This window comes from Cebus imitator, unplaced genomic scaffold (genome assembly GCF_001604975.1).
Source record: "Cebus imitator isolate Cc_AM_T3 unplaced genomic scaffold, Cebus_imitator-1.0 Scaffold209, whole genome shotgun sequence".
Lineage (NCBI taxonomy): Eukaryota > Metazoa > Chordata > Mammalia > Primates > Cebidae > Cebus > Cebus imitator.
Genome location: NW_016107524.1, coordinates 450,328 through 474,714, shown reverse-complemented (window position 1 = coordinate 474,714; position 24,387 = coordinate 450,328). Strand labels below are relative to the sequence as shown.

Here is a 24,387-nt window from a genome sequence, read left to right as displayed (position 1 = left end):
TGAGATATGCCTGTATTATGTAGATTTTTTGTTATTTTTTTTTGGGCTTTTTTTTTTTTTTTTTCTGTTTGGTTTTTGCTTTTAGACCTATGACGGAACCCATTTTCATGTCTGTTTGAGGTTTATTCTTAGATTCTATTCAACTAGCCCTACGAGATCTAAACTAGTTAGAGAGTTAACTGATTATTGAACTAGTGTCAGCATCATCCCTACTGCAACTCAAAAGTTATTGAGCAGACACAAAAATGGTGTTAGTAAAATGCTTCCTAGGTTAGTTTTGCTGGTGTACATATTAGTAAAGTTTAGTTGTCTGTTATTCACTAATCACAACGTGCACCTTGTTAACATAAAAGGCTCAAGCTATTTCCAGCAACATCACTACTGGCACTGTTGAGCAGCAATTGTTCAGCATGCAAGTGCCTAAGTCCATGCCAAAGGGGGAGAAAAGGCAAAACAACCAGTAGAAGCCGCACACGCCGATGTGCACATGCAGGAGGGACAGTACAGTTCAGAAAAGGAAAGAAAGAAAACAGGGAGAACCAAAGGAAACAAATAAAAACAACTGCTTTGTGATGACGTAAAGATGAGTGGGTGTGGCATCTCCAGCATTCCCAAATCAAGTGTCCATGCCATGCATCATGAATGGTTAGAGACTGGCTGAGCCTGCGGTCACTCGGGCCAGCCACCATTTTGTCTTATCCCGTGTTAACCACAGCTGGATGCAAAACGTTCGAAACGTTAACGATGCCCCTACAGGTGAGTTGGAAAACAGAAGTTGACAGGAACAGGTAAAAAATAAGAAGGTCAACAACAGATGAAAAGAAGGAGGTCAAAGTAAGCAGAAGAGTACCAACCGCAGTTCCTCTTTTGTTAATGATGTCTACAGTTAAAAGAAAGAAAGAAAACACACGGCAAACCCAAAATAAGAAACAATTAGAATGATATCTACCGAACAATGTAGTTTGTTTACCATAGCGTGTCCAATGCCTGAGTGCTTTGTGGAGAAGGGGGGAGAAAGGAAATTAAAAACTGTGAACAGAATAACGATCGTTACTTAAAAAATATGATGGTCTCTACCATGTTAGTACATTTTTTGATTCAGGTAACGGTTAGTAGAATGAAACATTCCATGAATGACATGTTAGTTATTAAGCATGTTAGTAACATAGAAAAAGGGCAAAAAAATTTTACAAGAAAAAAGCAGACTAACAGGTAGGCCTCCCACAGAGGTAATATTTTTCCTGCCATTATTGTTCATAACTTGCTACCAGACAGAAACAGACACATGGCAATGTTCCCTTTGTCTTCCTGAGTACATCTGAGAGACATTGGAAAAGTCTAAAAGGGATTCAAAGGCCTAAAGCTTTTCAGCTGACCATTGCAGCCCTGTGCCCATACTTGACCCCTCCTCCACCCTGGCCCACCCAAACCCCAGGAAATTAGTAGGAATCAGTTAGCATTGCCCTGCTACTCCATTTTACAGCATACAAGGACTCCTCCTCAACTTCAAAACTTCCTTCGGTCATATTGATGGACTTTAGGGTCACAGTTTACTGCAATGAAACAAAGCAAAGATCCTGACACACAGAATGAGTAGAATGGATTTGTGTTTAGTCTGTCCTGCTGCACATGCACCCCGGCTGTATAACTACAGTTTCCTTTGAGCTACCAATTCGCAGTTTGGTTTGTAACCTGAGCAAAGGCAAATCTAGAAAGTGGACTCCTCAAGCCCCCACCCTTCTGTGCTTCTCTCAAATGAGCCTCCAGTCTCTTGGTGCGTATCTGAGAGAAAAACAAAAAACAAAAAAGAAAACCAAAGAGACAGACTTATAGGAAACCCATGGTCTACAGCTATACTGATGGTGGTCAACCCTCTCCCAAGGCAGCCGGAAGCATGCAGGGCCCCTCCTATGTCAAGGAAGCATCTGGAAGGCCTGGGGTTCTCAAGAATCTTTCAGTTTTACTTGTCTGCCTTAGCGAGACTAAATCTACACTCCTAAAGCTCCTTTTTGTTTCTCTAGCTCTGATAGTTTAAACTTTTCAGAAGTGGGAAAGAAAAGGTTAGACAGTTAACAGCTCTGAAGGAAAGGGCTGTTTTGGTAAAGGAAAACCAGAGACAATCCAGTCATTCTGCAACTGTTCAGAGAAACAACAAATACGTTAAGGATATTAGTTTGAGATCAGCATGTTTGGCAAAAAAATTAGTTACTGTCAACACTTAACAAAATGATACATTGTAGTGTAAAGTTTCACTTAATACCCAAAACTTATAATGTTCAATATAAAAGGACAATCTATTCATTTCATCCGCATATATACTGTAATCATATGTCTCCGTTAAAAACATACAGTATATGTGGACCCACAAATTTAGTAAATAGTTGATATTTTCTTAGTATATAGCATCTTGAAAGATTTTTTTTTTAAATATGAGCAAGTAGAAACGGGCACCTGGAGGATGAACTTCCCTTTCCAGAGTCATTTGGGGTTTAACTTAAAGTATCTATGCTAAAAATAAAAATATCTTTAAAAACAGACCCTTCAGGAGATATGTAAGCCCCCAAAGTCATTCTTCCCCTCAGGGACTTTTCTTGTCCCCATTTTGGGGGTGGCAGGAGGACGGAGTAGGGATTGATACAATCCCAAATCACACACACTATTTTTTTTACTACAAAAAAGGAACTGTGATTTAATGACCCCAATGTGCATGCTTCCAAATGATCACCATGAAAACTATAATTTAAAATCAAACAAACAAAAAACCAAAAACACAACAAAATCACACACATCACAGGAAGGGCAGGTCTCAGGGGATATCCTTGCAGCCCTTTTAGAAATTTTCATAGGTTCCTGTATCAAAATAGACTTTGGGCCCCCATAACTTTCTAGATATGCCCCTGCTCAAGTATGGCAGGAAGATTCATCTCAGAAGAAGAAAAAGCTAATTTGCAAGTGACACTGAGGAGCCCTGTATCATGTTGTTAGAGTTTTCAAGTACCACATACACAGCTGTAGCGAGAAACAAAGCCAGTTACTCTCTTATCCACTGCGCTGTTACCTGACGCAGATTCCTGGTGACTTTCACATCATGCCAGGCATTATCATTAAACTTTCCATTCACAGGCTCCACTAGTGCTTCAAAGGCCCCTGATCCCAAATTAATGACCAGAGAGACAGCTCCATTTTTCAGGGCAAGATTGACATAATCAGCCGATTTCCCAGTGTGAAGCATCAGTCCATTCCTCTGAAGGGTTTTAAAGGACAGAGTTATTTCATCACTGCTGCTTTGAATGGGGTTTTGAGACAAGTCGTAGCAGAAGTATTCAGATCCCTTGAACGTGGCAATATATTCTTCTTTTCCTGGAGGAAAACAGATGATACATACATAAGTAAACAAATACACTATGCAGATTAGCATATCTTAACAGAAACAATAGCTAATCACCCCCCAAATTAACCCTGCTTAATTAGATTTCATGACATGAACCCTGTCTCAGACAAACAGTACAGTAGGTGGCAGTATATTTTTAATAAATCTCCTCAACTATTGGAACATCAACTGCAGTAGCTAAAGCTGACATTCTTGAAAATTCAATTAATTTTTCAGTAACACTGCAAGAGCTCTGATCAGAGAAAGTAGCTCTGTGATGTCTCCAGGGCATGAATCAGGTTACCATAAATGCATATTGGATGGTTCCACTCTGCTGACAACAATGGATTCCAAGATGTTTTCAACATTCTCTCCATCCAACTGAGCAATTATTTTTATTTTCAGAGAGACATTTATATTCAAAGATCTTTTTCAATGCAGAGACAAACAGTTTTATTATTGAGAGACTATAACAAATTATCTGGTGAGGAGAAATGAAAAAAAAGATATAATCTGGTCTGGGAGTAAACAGATCTGCTACAGACCACGTGCATTTTTTCTCTCTGGATGGAGGGAGTAGCGGTAGAAAGTCTAATGGAGTCAGCTGGATTACTGGTTCATTCCCTGGTCTAGCCAAGCAGATGGCTGGGCTGCCTGTTATGACATTGGTAAGAATTCTAGCACATCATCATGGGGATAGCATGTACATGAAGTCTCAATATTTTCTACGTATCTTAGTCTTTACCATGCTTAGGGGTAACAATGTGGATCTCACAAGATGCTAGACGGATCAAACAGAAAGGTGGCTATTTGGAAAGAGCAGTCTTCTCCCACTGATGAAGTAAGTTTAACCAAAGGAAAACTGTAAGGCATAAGCCTCCTTGACTTTCTAGATAATAACGATGCTGTGCCAAGAAAAATGAGACAGTATGGTTGCGAATCAGCTTCTGATAAACGATAAACATATAATTATAAAAGGTACTGGAGAAACTTAATCTCTCCCACTGGCAACATGCTATCACTATTATGACCACGATAGGGTTGATGCACCAGCAGGTGTTATGCTCTCCCCTATAATAGGTTTTTAATCTCAGGACTATTTTCATTTGATTGTCAAATAACTCATGTCCTGGAATCAGAGCTCAAATCAGTTTCAGCTCATCATGCCAGATGACCTGCCCTCCTGGATGTAGATCCCATCAGTGGCTACAGATAGTCAAACTATGGCACTAAATAACATGGTGAGCACCTAGAGATTTTCACAAGGAATTGAGCCCTAGAATATTAGTCATTGACTATAAGTAAGTTATTTGTCAAGACTGTCAGTCAGGCCAAATAATTCTGAGTAAGAGTCACAGGAAGGACATCCCAACATGTAATCGTGAATCCCTCCGATCAAACACTCAAAATATTGGCTGAGCACCTTCCAAAGATTAAGCCCAGTACTAGTCATTAGGGATAATGAAGTGAATACAATGGACTTAATTACTGTCTCAGAAATTTATAGCTCAGGTGTCTGCTCCCCTGGTCAGTCCAATATGGCAAGTGGTCCAATATTAGGAACAAGCATAGCTATATTATCCTGAGAGAAAAATGTGGGCCAAAATATGAGTTTGGATTCCAGGTTGGCCACTAGCTGTCACTAGAACAACTATGGAGCTTTTCAAATTTCGGTTTCTGAAAATGGTTAGAGATACCAATCTTTCAGAATGAATGTGAAAATACAATGAGAAAATACTGTGCAGGCATCTGGTAAAGTTGATGTGTTGGTGAGAAATAGTAAATGTCTTTCTGCTTGCCTAATTAATGTGATAAATGTGATAAACAATCTAAAACAAACAACATAAATCATATGTTATTGTGAAATCTTGAATATTCTCTTTAAGATAAGAAACAGGACAAGGATTCCCACAGTCAACATTTCTGTTCAATCCTAGAAATTGTAACTAATGCAGGAAGACAAGAAAAACATAGGAACATCATAAAGATTATAAATGAAGAAAATCATGTCATGTAAATAAATATATTGCACAAAGTGAAAGACTAATCTACAAAAGTTATTTGGCTTAATAAGATACTTTAGAAAGAATTTAGGGCTCTGTGTACTAGAGACAATCAATGTTTCAACATATGTAATAGATTTATAGATTCAGTAAAAATCCCAATAAAAATCTCAATAAATTTTAAAAGTAAATGTAAAAAGCTGATTCTTCACAATTTTTGAGAAAAAAAGGGTCCCAAATAGCCACGATATGCCAGAGAAAGAAGATGAAGTTGCCTGTGTAAAGATGGACATTTATTACAAAATTATGGAATTAAGAAAATGCATTAGGATAGGTAAAATGAGGAGATATTGAGGTAAAAGGATGTATTCATACATTCATCCACATTAAAATTAAGAATATTGGTTCATCAGTAATACCATGGAGTAAGAAGTTAAATAACAATATGGAGAAAATATTTTCATTTTATTTTAATTAGAATCCTATAATTCTAGGATTATAATCTAGAATATGCCAAGAACCTCAATGATTCAATACAAAAATAAAGACAACTGATGGAGAAAATAGACAAAAGAAATGTAATTTCATAGAAAAACAGATACGTGTTGCTTATGAATAAATGAAAAGATGTTCAATCCTATTAGTATTCAGGAAATGGTAAAACATACAAACAAACTATATTTAGATACCATCTCACAGCCATCAAACTGACATAAAACTAGAAGAAAAGAGACTAATTCCACCCTTTGCCAAGGCTATTGAAAGTCATTCTATACACTGCTGATGCTGATAAGATAAAATATGACCAACTGCAATAAGCTTCTTTTGGCATTATACAATCCCATGGGAATTTCACCTTCTATAAAGAACTTGGGTCTCAGTCTTTAGGAAACAGTTAACCATGATCAATAAAATAAACGTTTGCCAATTCCTTCAACTCATTTCTCATTGCTCACTGTTCTGCTCATTTGATGATAGGTAGTCAAGTGGATTCTAGTTCATATATATAAATGTGTATGAATTCATATATATATATATATATCTGTGTGTGTGCATTCTAATAAGCATATATGAAAACAATTTATATCATCTGCCATTACAAATAAGTTAGCAAAAGATACAGTAGTCAATAAAGATTGCTGGGACAATCAGTTATCTATAAGAGAAAAGTGAAATTGGGTCTTTACATCCTTTTGCTTCCAAAAATCAATTCTACATGATGCAGAACCTAATTTAGAGAGGCAATCTGTGATAAATCTTGGCAGACACACACACACACAGGAGAGATCCACTTATTGGAATCTGATATTTGCAAAATTTTACAGTTTCATTGAATAAGTAGAATAGATCTCTGAGTCAGCGGGAGCCTTAAAGACATTCATGTAGCCCTACCCATTAATTTACATTATTAAGAAAGTGAGGATCATGGAGTTTAAATGACCCTAAAATTCACAAAATGTGTCAGTAACAGAGGTGGGACTAGGATTGAGACTACTAATCTAGTTTCTGTCTAATATGCCAGGCCACCTGTGAGTCAGAAAGAAGTCACATACAGCATTGCGAAAGAAAGAAAAAAAAAAAAAACAGTGTGTGAAGGTATGTCTTAGTATGAAAATTGTAATTGTGTTTTAGTCTGCTCAGTTTTAAAAGGCAGGGAAGCATGTAATATATTAAAAAAGGTTCCACTTAAATAAATAAACTACAAAGTTTTGGAGCTTGAAGAGGTTTGGTCCAGTAAGAAGACTGTAGAATTTTATCCAAGACATCTTGCATCATTTCAAACCTGCATAACTCGGAACAAATCTCAACAAAGGTTCTGTTTGCCAGAAAATGTGACAGACCCAAGGAGAAAAATAATAAACAGTTTGAAATTCACTATATCATAAGCTTTGAAGTTATATGGGTGTTGTCTTTTTAACACTATGATAGTCTATGATGTCTTTTTAACACTATGATATACTTCAAATGAAAATATGTCATTTCTTTCACATTGTTTAATTCCAAATTTAAGCAATTTAAATTTACATTAAAGGCAACCACATAGTTTTGGTTCTTTTTCATGAAAGAACATATATACTACATGAAAATACAAAAATCACTGTTTTTCACAATATAAGATGTTTCATCTAATTATTTGCTACCTTATAGTCTTTGTAAGTTTTGTGCTATTCTATATCAAATACTAAGTGGCAGTGTTTACGTATGTGTTTCTGAACATTTAAAGAATAAATCTATGTCCATTTTTAAATACAAGTCCCAAATAACTTTTGCATTTCTGATATGTGCTAAAACAACAAAAATGAAAAAGAAATTAGAGCCATAACCATGTGAATGTCAATAAACACTTATATCAGGATACATCAAGACCTCATACAAATCAACAACAACAACAACAACAACAACAAAAGCACAACACAAGACAATGGGAAGAAAAGGATAAAATACTTGAACAGACATTAAAGGATAAAAGTCTATCTTCAAAGAAATGCAGTCAAAAACCATAATGAAATAATGCTACACTCCACCAGGATGAGTATAATGAAAAAAAAAAAAAAAAATCCAGTGTCAAAAATTCAGATGATGTGGGGCAACCAGAACTCTCATACATTATTGGTGAGAACTATTTTGTGAAATTGTTTGGCATTCTCTTTTACAGCTGAACTTGTGCCTACCCTATGATCCACCAATTCCACACATAAGCATATAGCTAACAAAAAAAATATACACATATTATTAGCATAGCATACTAGACTGTTTATAGTGGTACTCAGCTTATAATAGCTTGAAATTGAACACTACTAAAATAACAACTAATAGTAGAATGGATCAATTTCAGTCTAGTCACACAGTAGAATATTAAATAACAATGTGAATATATGAGCTGCAATTGCAATAGAAATACAGATAAATCTCACAGTAATAATGCTGAGTGAAAAAAATGCCCGACACAAAAGAAAACATAGTTCTGAGTCCATTTATATAGAAATTTAGAAAACAAGCACAGCTAGTCTCTGTTGTTGTCAATCAAGACAGTAGCTGCTCTTGGTAGACATGGAGAGGGGAGAGTGGTGAGGAGAATTCTTCAGGTACAATTAATGTTCTTGATTTAAGTGTTGTTTATGGGTATACCAAGTATGCAAAAAATTAATTTACCTGTACATGCTACATTTATGAGCATAAATACTATATTTCAATAAAATGTTTGAATAATCTGGCTGATGAAGCACAAAATGAATTCACCTGATGAAGTATTTTCTTCCTGATAAATTGGGTGATATGAGAAAGACACTATTCCTATTAATGCTACTATTAATAGTAAAAGCCAAAATAAAACCAACAGTAATAATTTCAATTGTCACTTTTCAAAACTTTTCAATGAATATTAATAGCATTTAATTATCATTTGCTCCTAAGAGTAATTTCATAAGTTTTCAAAAAATAAATACATATGCTGCATGGTAATAATTGTTTGAAGGTCCCTATCTTAAATGTGTTGATTAATGGATTGATATCAAGATGAAAAGAGCTGCTATTTCTAACCTTAGAAATGTTATAATAAAATTGAGAAGAAGTAAACCTTAAAAACTTGAAGCATCTTTCTAATACTCTACAATAATTGGTTTTATATTTCCATAGAGCTGGAGGAAAAGATTTAAGAGGATGCCATGGAATTTCATTCCTATTCCATTTCAAACCCTCTATAACTTAGAAGAAAATTCACAGTTCTTGCTCATCTAATTTTTTGAGAATAAGTTCAACTTTAAGGTTTTTTTTTTAAATATAAAAACAAACTCCTCATCACAGAAAAAAAAGTTAACTATAACTGAATCACTGAATTGGGTGTTGTACAAGGTATTCAGTACTTAGATGGTAGATTGAACAAATGGATTGCTTTTAACACCAGAAATCACTGATTTCTACTTTATGGGAAAAAATGATAAACAAAGAAAGATTAAATGGCTTCCTAAATTCACACAGAAATTGATTCTCAGGACAAAGCTCCTTTGCATTACCTGTACATAGAATATAATCTCAATAATTTGACCCAGTGCCTCTACATCTTCTAAATTCACCAAACTTCTTCACCAAATAAATAATTTGCAAGGAAATTACCCAACATCCTAAGGACAAGCATGTCTGTGGGCAGAACAAAGTCCCACTGCCCCCAGTTACATGAAGAATGTCAGGCCATTTTCATACGCCAAAAAACTAGCCAATATTATTATTCTTGATTATATTGCTTTTGATATATATAATCCCAAATTATACAGGTTTGGAAGGTTTTACCATAGTTATGTGATTTTAAGATTGTGTTCAACATAATAAACTAAAATTAATATATGAAATAACAAATGAATGAAAAAAGATATTTGTGTGAGAGCCCTTCTCCATTTATTTTCTATTCTAGAAGTCAAATATACAAGAATATCATGCCAAAAACATCCTTGACCAAGCAGATGTACACATTAGAAGTTTGCATTATTAAAATAAATAAGCCTGGCTTTCTCTGCTATAAGATAAAAACAACTTTAGAAAAGCAGAAAAGGAAAGTCTGCTTATTGAAATTCATATCAAATTAAATCCTCATTCCCTAAGAAATTTAGTATTATTTGCCACAAACTGTGTAACTTAGAAATTAAAACAATAAATTGATTACTATAAGGAAAAATAGCATATTTTCAAGGGAGAATAGTTCACTCTTTCATCAGATTTTCTGCCTATTAGGATGTTATAAAATATTCTAAAATTACCAACTATGATTCAATATATGTAAATTCTGAGGCTAACTTCTCTTGTTGTGCAGTGAGTAATCAAGATTTATTAAATATTCACTCTTCAATGTTTATTTCATGTAGGTAAACCTCGAGACCAATCCAGAAATAAACTCCCAAGCTTCCATCAAATAACTCAAAAGATGAGCCAGGACTCTTGATGATAAATTTGAGATCACTCAATATGAAAAGAAAGATAGACTTATATATTATTTAGTTCAATGCCTTCATTTATTAGATGAACAGTGTGAAGGCCCAATAGACAAAACTATGGTCACATAACTGACTGAGAAAAAGTCAGAACATAATCCTTGCCCTCTTGATACCAGTCTCAGGCTCTTCCTAATTTCCAGATATTGCCATAAAATGAGCTTCTAATTCATTACCAAAAACTAAGTACAACTTAAATTTGATCATATTTCTCCAAAAGAAAGTAGGACATGTTCCAAAACTCTAGTAATTTTCCAATGCCATTGTGCAACCGATTTGCATTTATTAAAATGACCAAAGTGCTGGGAACCAAACAGGCCATTCTGTCGCCGGCCGGACTGACTAGTCAGTTCTGCATATAAAATGAGACACACAGAGAAAGTAATGAACAAATTATCCTGGCCATTCACTAGGTGTGCAACATTTCAATTTCTGGGCCTGACTCAGATTCAAGTCCCAACAATGGAATCTATAATAACTAGGTGCTAGCATTTTTTAACTTGAAGGAAATCATGAACACAATCAAAATTAAAAGTAGCTTCATGAATATGGACTTTATAAAGATTCTCTGCAAGAGATTTAAAATTTTCTAGGTGCCAATTAATGATGACTTAATAAAGAAGTAAATTATAATAATACAATTATATTCAAGGAGATATATAGGTATTTTGTATTTATAAACAGTACCCATTTATGAAATAGATATGAAGTAAATAAATTTAAGTATGAAATCATCTTATTACCAGCTTGGTCAAGGCTGGTATATATATTCTGAGCAATTTCTCTATTTAAACAAATCCCAAAGAATAGTCAATTGCTTCTTTCTCCCTGTAATCAGACTAGGGTGGTCTCTAACTCTAAAAATCTATAATTTAATTTATTCAAATATTGTGGCCATCTTGTATACTGTTCTAAATTAGAGAATGCATTTCTCAATATATGTAAATGATAGCATCTTTGAAGGTAACAGCAGAGGAAAGGAGAAATTTCACAGAGAAGAGGAAAGAGTTGGTGAAAGTGAAATTGCTTTAACAAAATAATTCTCTCAATACCTCCTACTCAAAGTGTGGTGTGAAGGACAGTGTCAGCATCACTTAAAGCTTGTAAGAAATTTAGAATTTCAAGAAACCCCCCACCCCAACTTACTGATGCAAACTTTGTATTGTAACCCTATCCCCAAGGTGATTCTACCGTACATTAAAGTGTGAAAGTCTTGTTGTTATTAACAGATTCTTACATTGCTGCAATTTAGAATATCTTTTAAGAATTATATAGACATTTTTGTGTCTCTTGTATCTGAAATAAGTATTAAAGGCAAAATATATTGATATCATGGCACTGTTCTTAAAGAATAAACATCCAGATGAATTATTTTGCATCTTTTCATTGGAAATGAAACGCCTGGGGGGAAAAATAGAATCAGTGAGCTCTGATCGGTGTGTAGATGTGTCAAATATCTATTTAATATGTACCCCAGCAGAGAGTCCAGGCTTTAAACCATTGGAAGTAATCTCTGAATTTTTATTTTCAACATGTTTCACCTTTAAGCAGTATTACAGTAAAATTCTCCATGGGTTTTTAAACTTAGTGCCACTCTTCTGGATAAATGTAAAGGGTGTATAATTCCTGGTATAGTCTGACAAGTCATCATCATTAGTGAATACACTTAACAAGTTTCATGCAACCACATTTATGGTTCTCACTAGAAATGTCTTTCTTCATATACTGCTGCAACTGAATACTATCATGCATTCTGGATGTAACCTGATTCAATGAAAACTAATGGGCCTGGGGCGTCACATTTCCACTTACTATAGTTATTTGAACTTGGAACATTCTAAAGATAGTAACACTTAGAAATGGAGGATTCTAACATATACTACTAACTCAAAATCTCCTATGTTTTAAAACAAACAATGGCAGTTTTTTTAAATAAAGAAAAAACTAATATTATCTTGATATCCCCAGCATCTTAAGTAGAGGAGAGGGTAATACATATGTGATAAATGTAATGAGGAATTATGCTGGATGGGAAGAAATGTACTTTTGTAACTCCACTCCTCTGCTTCATAGAAAGCTTGACCAACCTTTTTGGTTTATTTTTTTTTCAGAGGGAATGCTAACCTGTTATTAAAATAATGCAAATAAGTAGGTCAGTATACCCTAAAATCAGTAATAAATAGGAACACGTGAATTGTTGAATACCATTCTTTAACTAGAAGTAAAAAAGAAGGGATACTGAAAACCTATGGCATATGTTTGATTATAACACAGAAAAAGCATTGAATTCAAAGGTAACACATACAAATCCCCTAACCAAAATTATTACTGAGAAGGAGGTTATTTTTCATTTTACAATTATATATTAGATGTTCATTGGGAGGCACTACTCTAGATATTATAAATACAACAGCAAATAAGATTCTCAGAGGCTCTACTCGCATCAAACCAGTGATGAAGAGATCACCATAAGCGAGTAAAGTTTAAGTGAGTTATTTGTGATATTGAGCAAGCAAATCTAGAGGACAGTGATTTGGCACAACTAGAAAAGGGAAGTTGATTTAGATTATTGAGAAAGCTTTATGAGACAATGACAATTAAATTGAGACCTGAATGTTGAGGAACCACTTGTGGGAAGATCTGAACAAAGAATAGAAAGAATAGAAAATAATCCAGTGAGCACTGAGCATGGTGACCTGGTGCAATGTGGGAATACAATGAAATCAGAGCTGTGGGATGGGGCTATGTCATTTAAGTCCTTCTAAATTTTGGTCAAACTTTTTGATTTTATTCCATGCACAATTGGAAGCTAACTAGAGTTTTGTAGTTTGGGAGGTGACATGGTTTGATTTACATCCAAAAAAGGTAAGTCTGGCTGTTGTGTGGAATATAAACTATGGGTAGGCATGGAAGTGATAGCAGTGAGTCCAACATTTATGAAGTTATAGAACATAGAAGTATGGGCCATGAAGTCATACACACCTGGGTTCAAATCCCACTCATATTGTGAGCACTTGGGTAAATAATCACCTTAAAGTCCCAGTTTTCTTATCAGTAAATGAAAACAATACTATTAGGATCTATTTTATAGGGTAGTTGTAAGGATTAAACAATGTATGTATAATAAGTTTTCTAAAGACTGTCAATCCATGGGATATATTTGTGGGACATTACTGCTTTTAAACATTAAGTTATTTCTTTTCCCCATCTCTTAATATCTTGGGTAGAATCATCGAACTTGTGGTCACTTTTGGTTAGTAAAAGTTTGGGGTAATTTATAAGTTAGTCATGTCATAATTTTGAGTTGAAGTGGAGGAAGAAGATACATGTATCTTTAGGTACCTCACCATCACCCCTCCTCAAGACCTGTCCCTTCCAGTTTATTGGGATGGAGCTGATGGGGGGAAGAGAAAAGAGCAGTAGTTATTCATGTAGTCCTCTTGTGTGCTTTACCTGCTCCTCTGGTTCACCCTTACTGACCTCTGATATCTGTCATGCGATAGACTCATGAGTGCTCCGTGTGACCTCCCAACAGCAGTCAACAACAAGAGAAGGAGAAATTCATCTGGCTCATCCCTCAGCTCATCTCCTAGCTCTAACCTTCACATAACATCCCACGGCATCTGACTATTATAATCCCCTGGCCCAGCAGGTGGACTTCTCGTGAGTAATACTGGCTAGCTAGCTCAAGCCAAAGCCTCAAAGGAATAGCTCCTTTATGCATGTCTATAGGCATTCTGGCTCCACCAAATGTTGAGAATACAGATTGAATTCTTCTTGTCCCCTGCCAGTACTCTTTCCCCCTCACAAAGGTATGGGGCAGGCCAGCAAGTCTGATGCATACAAATGGGAATGCAGAACACCAGCTTTCATTTTTTGCAGGCATACACAAGCCCTACATGTGATTCTGTGATCGTTCTTTCCCTCAGTTACCTTGGGTTAAAAAACAAAAACAAAAACAAAAAACAAAAAACAAAAAACAACAAAAAACCACCTCTTTATTAACAATATGTTTTCACAGGGCCTATGCATTAAAGACTCTTTGTTTATCTCCCTCACTTCTTAGGTAGATAAGGAAGGTGGGAAATGGGAAGTTAGAAGTAGTTGAAGGGTCAGTGTTTCTGTCCTCTAGTAAATGCTGAGAATGATAACTGGCCACTTTGGGGAGGCTCCATTTGCAACGAAGGCTAAATTATTTTCTTTCAGAAGGTTCTAATCAACAATTTTATAAGAAAAAACTCCATTCAACATATGGTGGACAATCATTGTTAGATGTTATAATCATTATTATTAAAGTAACCACTACATTTAAAAACACTACCCAGCAGTTTTAAAAAATCAGCTTTTTTAACCAAATGTTTTATTAACTGGAAAATCACGTAACTCTAGGAGCACTTGGTTATTTAAGGTTCATGACATAAGAATGACATGGAAGTATTGTAAATAGAAAAAAGAAAGAAAAAAGTACCTGTTTCTATTGATAATTTTAACAAGTTTGTGCCTGAGTGACTTGAAAAATAATTTTATAAAATGCTTAATTATTTTTTTTTTAATTTGCTCAGGGAAATGCCTCAAGCTAAGAATTATGTGAGTGGAACACTGGTTTCTTTTTGGGCACTTTTCAGCTCTGCCCTTGACCACCCTACTGAGCCTCACTGGGCCTCATTTTCCTTTTTGGCAAAGTGACACAGCCAGACTAAGTGATCTCCAGTGTTTCTTCCAATTCTAAAACTCTTTGGTTCTGTAACATTCTTGATTTATTGAGCCACTGTTTCACTGATTCATTCAATAAACACTTTTTGAAGCCCAACTCTGTGCCAAACTCAATTGCTTTCCTGCTGTCAAAATCAGGCAACACGCTAGAGTTAAAATGTCTTTAAATATTTCTGATGCCTGCTGCTTTTAAAAGGAACTTCCCATAGCAACCCCTACCTCTATGCTTCTACAGCTAGCTCTCCTCTTATTCTATGAGGACTTACAAATTCAGAAAGACAACGGAATATGGAAAGACAATTCACATCCTACTAGATGTAAATTTCCTATTCCTAATCACCTTTCTTCCACAGCCCAGAAAAGAACACCTTCAACATATTTGCTAGAATGTTACAGATTGATTTTGATTATTTGTCCCCAAATTTAAATGCATATATATGCATAGAAAAATAAAATATTTTAAGAGAAAGCTAATATTACATACTGTAAGTCTTACTTTGAGATTATACACATTTCTCCAATAAAAGTGTAGAAGGATCAGTCAATACTGACTAGTGTTTTCCTAGAGATAGAGTCCATAATTTAAAATTAGAAGCCCTAAGTTCACTTCCTCACCTTATGGTTGGTGCTATGTGTCCAAGAGCAGAATATATAGCTAAGTCTGACTTTCCTTCAAATAATGAACATAGATACTCTGTTATGCTGCATTTTCAGATTTTTTTTAAATTAGGATATTTAATATAAAGATAGGAAACTATTATTACTAATTATATTCTGGGTCTTCCATAAGCTCCCTTTATCCCATCCTATTATAGCTGTATTGAAAACATAATTAATCAACATTCTCTAGCTCAGCATTTTTCATTCCATGTTCCTTATCTGATTTGAGTACTGTTTTCTCAGTTATCTAAAGGGTAGTATAAAACCAGCACCATTCTCGATGCATAGGAGAGAAGTCAGTTCATTATATAAGATGGATTCCTTAGGGTTTTATTCTTGTCCCAAGCTCAATAGAGTTCCATATTCCGTGCAAACACACAAAATTTATGAGAAAGACTTGAGGTAACTCAAAGAATAGAAGGAATTCTTAAACCACCCATTGTTGGAGAGGAAGACACTCTGGGTAAACCCAAACTCTTGAACTCACAGTTCTTGGTCTCATCTAGGCTTGTACCTCTCATACAATTCAGCTCCAGTGAACTCAAAGTAATTCTTTTCAAGTACTGAATTCCCCAAATCAGAAAACTTGGATGGCTCCACTTGTGTTACAAGCCAATTCCCAGACCAGTCTTTGTGGATGGAATAGGGAGGAGGGGGCAAGATTATAAAGCAGGGACACACAGGGGAATGGTTGTGAGGAGACAGCCTAATTATTCATTAGCACCTGGCAGGTCAACAAGTTATTATTTAGACCTAGAATTAAAAAAAAAAAAATCCTTCCTAGGATGAAGAAATTATTATCATGTGTTTTTTGGTTTTACCTTTGACATAAATTTAGATCTTAGGATCCAAGGCAAATAATAAATTTCAGAGAACTGTGACAAGCTTTAAATTGTGAATCTTTGTCAGAGATCTAAGCAAAACACAGAATTATAAACTTTATAATTAGAAGAAGGAGGTCCATAAAGTTTATGAGATTTTCTCTGGTGCACAGGTAAAGTTGGGATGAGACACTTGGTCTCTAGATCAGTTGACCCAAAACAGATGATCATCAGAATCACCTGGAAAACATTCTACAGGAGCGTATTTCCAGCCCTCCTACCCACAGTTATGCTTTAGTAATATTGGGGTGGATCTCTTGCTAACATATTATTTTTTAGTTTCTAGTTATTCCAGTGACCAGTTTAGCTTACAATTCAATGTTTTGGAGCTTTTGTTTTTGATTTTTAGTAAAGTAATGGGTCTTCTCTCATTTTATTCTCCATGGAAAGAACTCACATCCCAACAAATAGCACAAAACACACAAGAAAATAGACAAATTGTAACAGAATCAATCAAAAAGCAGAGCACATTCTCACTGTTTAATTTGGAAGCAGTTTCACTGGTTAGAGAACATTCTGGCCAAGCTGAATAATATCACCTCTTGAATATGTAGCTATAATTCACAATACATCCATTCACTTCTCAGAGTGAGGGTTCTCCGGTCTCATGGATAGGATACATTCCACATTCACAGGCTGTAATTGCTTTTTTCAGTTGTTTTCTTTTCTACTTGTGGGTAAACCAACTCCATATTAAAACAAATTATTTTTCCTTTTAAATATCATTTTCCTTGACAGTATACGGAAAGAACATTTGATATATTTTGTACCCCATTTGCCTCCTCCTCCATTCCCCATACTATATTCCTTCCCTACCAACAATTCACAAAACTATACAAGGAAAAGAGGCCTTCTATTCAAGGGCTTTCACAAATTTCTTCCCAGTTACTCAGGACACATAGACAATACCTAAGCTTTCTACCCTCAATACACTCTTCTACTTTGATAGAAATAGAAATTCTTCTAAATTGATTTCACAATCCACTAATGTCACCACCCAAACTTTGAAAAACACAAATGTTATTCAACCTTTCCATTTTATGCATAAGAAAATGAATGTCCAGAGAAGTTAATAGACTTGGCAAAAACCACTCAGCTTATGAATGCCTTGGAGTATAACTTGGATTTCGGACCCTAAATCCTATTCCCTATCACACTTTTATGCATTTTTATTTATTTATTTATTTATTTTTAAGGCAGAGTCTTGCTCTGTTACCCAGGCTGGAGTGCAGTGGCATAATCTCAGCTCACTGCAACATCCACCTCCTGGGTTCAAGAGATTCTCCTGCCTCAGCCTCCGGAGTAGCTGGGATACAGACGCCCACCAACATGCTCGACTAATTTTCGTATTTTTAGCAGAAACAGGGTCTCACCATGTTGGCCAGGATGGTCTCAAACTCCTGACCTCAAGTGATCTGCCTGCCTTGGCCTCCAAAAGTGCTGAGATTACAGCCCCCGTGCCTAGACACTTTTCTGCACTTTTAATGCTATTTTGGATAGGTTTAAATGGACATCTTCACAGTTTCAGGATGGAAATATTCATTCTGTAAAATGCATAGCAGTCTATTTTCTCATTATGACATTCCATCCTAATTTGATCCCTTTCCTAGATACCTAATTTTATAACTCATAGAGAAAATATATAACTGTATCACTTTATAAATTTTATATCAACAGACAATATTACTATCATTTTTCTCATTTACAATGTCAATGTGAAGTAATCATTCCAACTACCTCACCATATTTGCACTAATTATGTTAAGCTTCTCAACATCAAAATTTGTTTTGTGTAGTCTGTTTTTATATATTATTATTATGTCTTTGACTCAAATATTCAAATATTCCTACTTAAAAACAGATAATAGATTTTATTTTGATAGTATTGCCCACATAGGAACAGACTCTATTATATCATTTTGTAATAAAAATTATATTAAATACATGTCACAGTTTTGACAAGAAGTTGATTATTAGCAAATGCTAACAATTACCAGGTATATCAGGTTAAGGTGATGTGATGAAATATACATTATTCATAAGGGTTGCCAAATTAACATCAAAACAATACCAACTAAAGAGCATTAAAAAATAGTAATGTCTTGGTCCCAGACCCCAACTCAATGTTCTCTTTTAATTGTCACCATATTACTTGGGCACTGGGATTTTCAGAAGCTTCCCAGGTGATTCTAATATGTGAAAATGTTAAAAACCCAGAGTTTAGAGAGATACAACCTAGGCATTCAATGTGGAATATCTGTGGCTCTATAACTGCATAAAATTACTGTAATAATATCACAAAACCTTATGGTTCTTTAAGCTAAAATTATACTTTAGATATGATGTATGTATAATTTTACCTTAAATTTGCATATTGCTTGTGTAACTTATCAGGAGACTGGCATATTTTCTCTTATAAAAGAGAAACACTTAAATGCATTTCCATCTCTGTTTTCCCAATTAATATATGCTTAGATGTTATATTATCAGACTGACCTTTGCAAGTATCTGACTTTAATTCACAGTTTTCCTCGTAACGGCCAATATTTACATAAAACCACATGAATGAATACTCAATCCCACATGAATGAATACCTTTGCTGATATTACATACCGCCTTTCCAAAGGAAATATCATCTGAGAGTAATACAGGATTGTATCTTGCTACTGACTTAGACAATCACATTTCCCCAAATACAGAGAAATCTCTAATTAGCTAAATTCAATTATTTTCCAGTTTTTCTAAATTTAAAATGGTAGCCAATCTTTAAAACTCACTCTACAAACAGATATGCTTTAAGTATTTCTAATGAAACCTTATGTAGACATTCAAAGAAGGCAACAGTTGATACTATATTCTAAAGAGAACGTCACAGAAGAAAGTCCTGGGATAACATAAACAGATAAAGAAATAAAGACACAGAGCAAGAGCTAGTCCTGAAACAATTTATGAGAAGGGTAGACACCCCATCCATCAGTAACTTTTTGGTTAGGCTCATCTTTCTATAGCAAGTTGACACATCTGTACACTGCAGGCTGAAATTTTAAGTGTCTAAGCTGCTTTTCCTTCTTCTAATAGACAAATGCACAAAGAAATGGTTTTTGCTTCCCTTGCTGCTTTGTCTTAATAAACAATTGGCTCAGGATTTTAAACACACCAAATGTTGACTAAAAGCCTCTTCACAAAGCCTTTAATATATTTTTCCTTGTGTTTTCTTTAGATGTATTTCAATTTGGTGACAAAGAGTTTCTTCCCTATTTCCCTCATTTGCTGTTATATGTTAGACTAATTAAAAAGCAGGCTCTGTGGAAGCTGGAATGAGAGAAAATGCAAGAGTAGGCAGGTGGGTCAAGATTGAAAGTCCCTGACTCTGGCAATATGTATGATTCTCTTCAGTGAAACAAATCCTTTATTCCCCATCTAGCTCAGATTCAAGGAAGGCACAGAAGAAGCCCTTCTGCCTTTGCTACCTCAGGTCAGAGTTCTTTTTGTATTTGGCATGCAATCCAGAGACATCAGAATTCTGTACAAAATGGAAAGTTTTATGCTTCCCAGCAATTCCCCTGCATTCTGTGGCCTCTTGGTGCTGTGGGCAGCCTTAACAGATTTGAGGCATCTCTTAGGGCAAAATGGTTTGAAAGTTTTGAGGTTTTCTTGGCAACTGGAAAGAATAATTTAGCTTGCCTTGGAATAAGATGATATTCAGTAGAAAAGGTCTGCTATGCTCAAGGTCATGAATCTTGGCTCTGAGAATATTCAGTTATTCAGCAGAATAGCCACTCCGAGCCTCCAAAGCACAATGCTGCTATAGGTGTTGCCTATAGAGAACTCCCTGACATCCACTGAGTTCTTGCGTCTGCATTTACCCTTCTTGATGCTGTTAGTTCTGCTTTCTGAAAAAACATATTCTCTTATACTTATGTACATGTATGCAATCCCACAGATTTCCCTGAATCAAGATCTGTATGTGGACATATAATGGACCGAATAAAGTCTCAAGGGAAAATACATATTTTTAATTGTTATATTTCACTTGAAAACTGTAAGAACTATTTTATAATGTATTGCTTGCAAAGTAAGTCATGGAAGCCCTGAAAAATTAATTCATTCACTAATCAAAAAACAGATATTAAAGGCCTACTATGCATGAGGCACCATGCTAATTGCTTTGGAGAAGACAAAGCTGAATTAGATAGGGATCCAGTTTACAAGATATTTACAATGCAAAGCAGGGAGACAAGACATGTAAAAGCTATGGAACTTAAAAGGAAGAAAAAAGTATTTCTGAAGTATTGAAATACATTTCATTACAAGGCAAAACTTAGCTAGCATCTTGAAAAAGGACAGATTTAAAATTTAGGACATTTGAAGAAAAGATCCTCCAGAGTAGGATATAAAAATGAGTGAAGGTTTTGAAGTGAGAAATACAATTATTAATGACATTTGACTAAAACTAAGGTGGCATCATGAAGAATAACGGCAAATGAAGTAAATACATTTGTTTCAGGCCAGCTTATAAAAGGCCTTGGAAAAAGAAAAAGAAATTCCTTATAATTTTATTAGAATATCTATCTGAAAGTGAGTGCTGAGTTATTGAATGGCATGGGTTTAGGGAGAATTGCATGTCATCTTTTTCTGTTATTAGTATTATTATTTTGAACAATGCAATCTTCCAAAATGGAAGGTAATCATTTCAATGTAGAAATATGCACAGTTAAGCATTTGGAAAGCCCTATTCAGGTTTAGTATAGAGGAGGAAATAGGGATGGGAATGGTCTATCACTAGACATTTCTATTTTTCCTCCCTATCAAATAGACCAATATGTGGCGGTGGGAGGTAAAAGACTTCTTGTAAAAAGGGTTTGTTTTATACTACCTGTCAAGGGTATATTGGTCTATTCAAGGAAATAAAACTAAGTTATATTCTATTTAACTGTGAGATGTATTCCAACAAATTGCATCAAACATGATCTTAAAATAATGTAAAGCGGCCTCAGATTCTTTAAAACTACTATATTGAATACATGAGAAGTAAAAGTTCAAGATACATTTTGAAATATATCCTATGTGACTGCCAACTTTTCTTTACAGAATAAATTTAACTGAAAATGCATACAGTGCCTAAATATATTTTTATCTTCATTTTGTTCCTTGTGCTGTGTTTAACAGCCCAGACTCCAGAATCACAGTAGACAAATTGCCACTCCATTACTTATTATCACTGTTTGTGGGGGCAGGCTACTTAAACATTCTAATCTTTCATTTTCTCCTCAGTAAAATGTGAAAAAAAGTAATGTTTACTCAGAGTTTAATGAGTTGACACTTATAAAATTATTAGCATGGAGCCTGGCCTCAGATACAATTCACTTCTATATGCAATTTTTATGTGTTTGTTCTTTAAAGTTATAAATTAGTTCCATCAGACTTTTTACTTCATGGCAAGCTGGTTTTATTTATAATTAAGAAAAAAATCCTGACTCCAAAATTTATAAAGATGTTTTTCTCTGTTTTCTTCTAGTATTTCTATAATTTTGCAAGGCATTTAGTGTTTATTTACATGAATATGAATGGTATGGTGCTGGAACCTAATTTTACATTTCCACATATATAATAAGTTCTTCCCATACTATTAAGTATGAAATAATTTATGTAATTATTAAATATCATATACAACAGATACAAAAGTTTATGTACTTAAATTGATTTCTTGACTCCATATTCTCTAAACACCTTTTGTCTCATTCTGTGCCAGAACTAGACTGTTTTAATTACAATTGTTTTGTAGTACCTTTTATATCATGTTGGTAACTTCCCTAAACTGTTACTTTTCTCAAAAAAATTAGTCTTTTATAAAACTTTACACTTGCATATCAGTTTTATAACTTGTCAAGTCCCTAACCCACTCCCCAAATTGAGGCTGTGAATTGAATTTCCCTAAATCTATAACTTATTTTAAAATTTGAAACATCCTATTCAATGGCACATAGTTATTTTTCCCACTTATTTTGGTTCTGCTTTGTACTCTGCCCTAAAGTGCTATTATTTTATTTTTGTAAAACTTACATAAAGCCAGTATTTTTTAATGTTCAGGTAAGATTTTTATATTCCTAGAATCTTCATGGGGGGAAAAAAAGCCTTAATGATTTAAACATCTCTATTAACTTGAAATACGTAATTATTTGAGAGAAAATCTAGTCAATAACTTTTGCCTTCCTTTTCTAGGCTTCTATCCTGATTATGTTTGCTAATTAAATTGAAAATTAAAATATCTATTTTTTTATTACAATACTTTAAGTTCTGGGGTAAAATATTTATTCTTTGTATTATTTTTGCTGATCTGAAAAAGATAGCTTTTTTCCATCAGAGTATATTCATATTAATAGAGGTCAAGCTATACTATTTTCAAATTATATTTATGGCAAGAAATCATTCCTATAAATTTCAGAGAACACTATCAAAAGCAAAAGAAATAAATAAAAAAATTAACTGGGAACAAACAAGTGACCCCTGCGTGGTTCATCTCCATGACCCTGCTGTCAGAAATTAAAGAATAAACATCCTGATGGAAGGCTATGGAATGAAATAAAATCCTCCATTACCAGCTCACTAGAACTTTTTTCCTCCAAGTTTAATCTCTTTAGTTTATCCTCCAGATTAAAGAAAAATTCTTCACTATTACTCACCAATAACTCAGTAAATAAAAATTTTGCAAATTCAACCATTTCAGTATGACAGAGAGTATCTACAGGTATATATATTAATATTTATGTATATGATTAAAATATATATATCAATTTTACATAGGCATATGAAAGAAATATACACATATAAATATATACATATACTTTCTATATTTTTCTATAAGCTGCATTTTCTCTAAATCTTCATTTCTAAGAGAAAATAAATATATGTATATACATATACATATAATACATATATTTCTTTTATATGTTTATTTCTTTTATGTATATTTATTTTATATATAGAATATACATATATTACTTTTATATATATTTCTTTTTCAAAGCATGCCTACATATATTTCTTGATTTTTGATGTTCTGGTTCTCCTTAGTTTGATCTTTCATATCATTATGCATTTATACAATTTGGAAAGCCATCTAAAGAATTTCAAACTTTCTGAATACAAAATGTCTTTTTCCACCGGCCAAGAGTCAGCTCAGCCACTAAACAAATTGACCAATTTCAGAATATTTCCTGCTTCCACTTGTTACTGGTGCAGCATCTGGCTGGAACAGAGTGTTGCTGGGAGCAGTAATTTTGATGTTGAAAATAACATGTGAAATTCAAATATGTTCAAAATGCGATTCAAAATCGATATCCAAGACACATCCCAGAAATCAGTGTTTTTCTATAAGCTGCATTAAAAGTTTCTCTAAATCTTCATTTCTAAGAGAAAATAAATAATATAAGAATATATAAAAAATAAGAGTGCCACCTCTATAATTAACAGCACCTGCAGCTGTCTACCTCTTTACCTGGCTTTATTTTTCTTTCTACATAACAATCATCATTACCTAAACTATAACATATTTATGTCTACATCTCCCAAGAAAATGTGAGCTCCATGAGGGCAGGGGACTTTTGATGTTATGGTAGTTGTCACAGTGACTGTTTGTTTACACTGGATTTCAGGGACTGGGACAGCAGCTGAAGATGATAAGGATGACAATGTCTATACCAAGAAGCAGAAGACCAAAGAGGATGATTAGACAGCAAGAAAGGAAAAGTTAAACTAAAACAAAAGGCTGCCATGA

At 34.4% G+C, this 24,387-nt stretch overlaps 1 protein-coding gene across 30 annotated transcripts in view; it reads right to left on the bottom strand.

Moving 5' to 3' along the window:
* NRXN1 (neurexin 1) overlaps nt 1-24,387 on the bottom strand; it is a 1,144,745-nt gene that overhangs the window by 722,503 nt on the left and 397,855 nt on the right. For 14 of the 30 annotated variants that reach the window (XM_037745697.1, XM_017548539.1, XM_017548543.1 and 11 more), the window contains 2 exons: nt 3,059-3,360; nt 950-994 (listed from right to left, as the gene is read on the bottom strand). In XM_037745697.1, coding sequence (XP_037601625.1) covers nt 950-994; nt 3,059-3,360 — 347 coding nt within the window. The remainder of the gene's footprint in view (nt 1-949; nt 995-3,058; nt 3,361-24,387) is intronic. The other 16 variants (XM_037745709.1, XM_017548544.2, XM_037745703.1 and 13 more) reach the window with 2 other exon arrangements.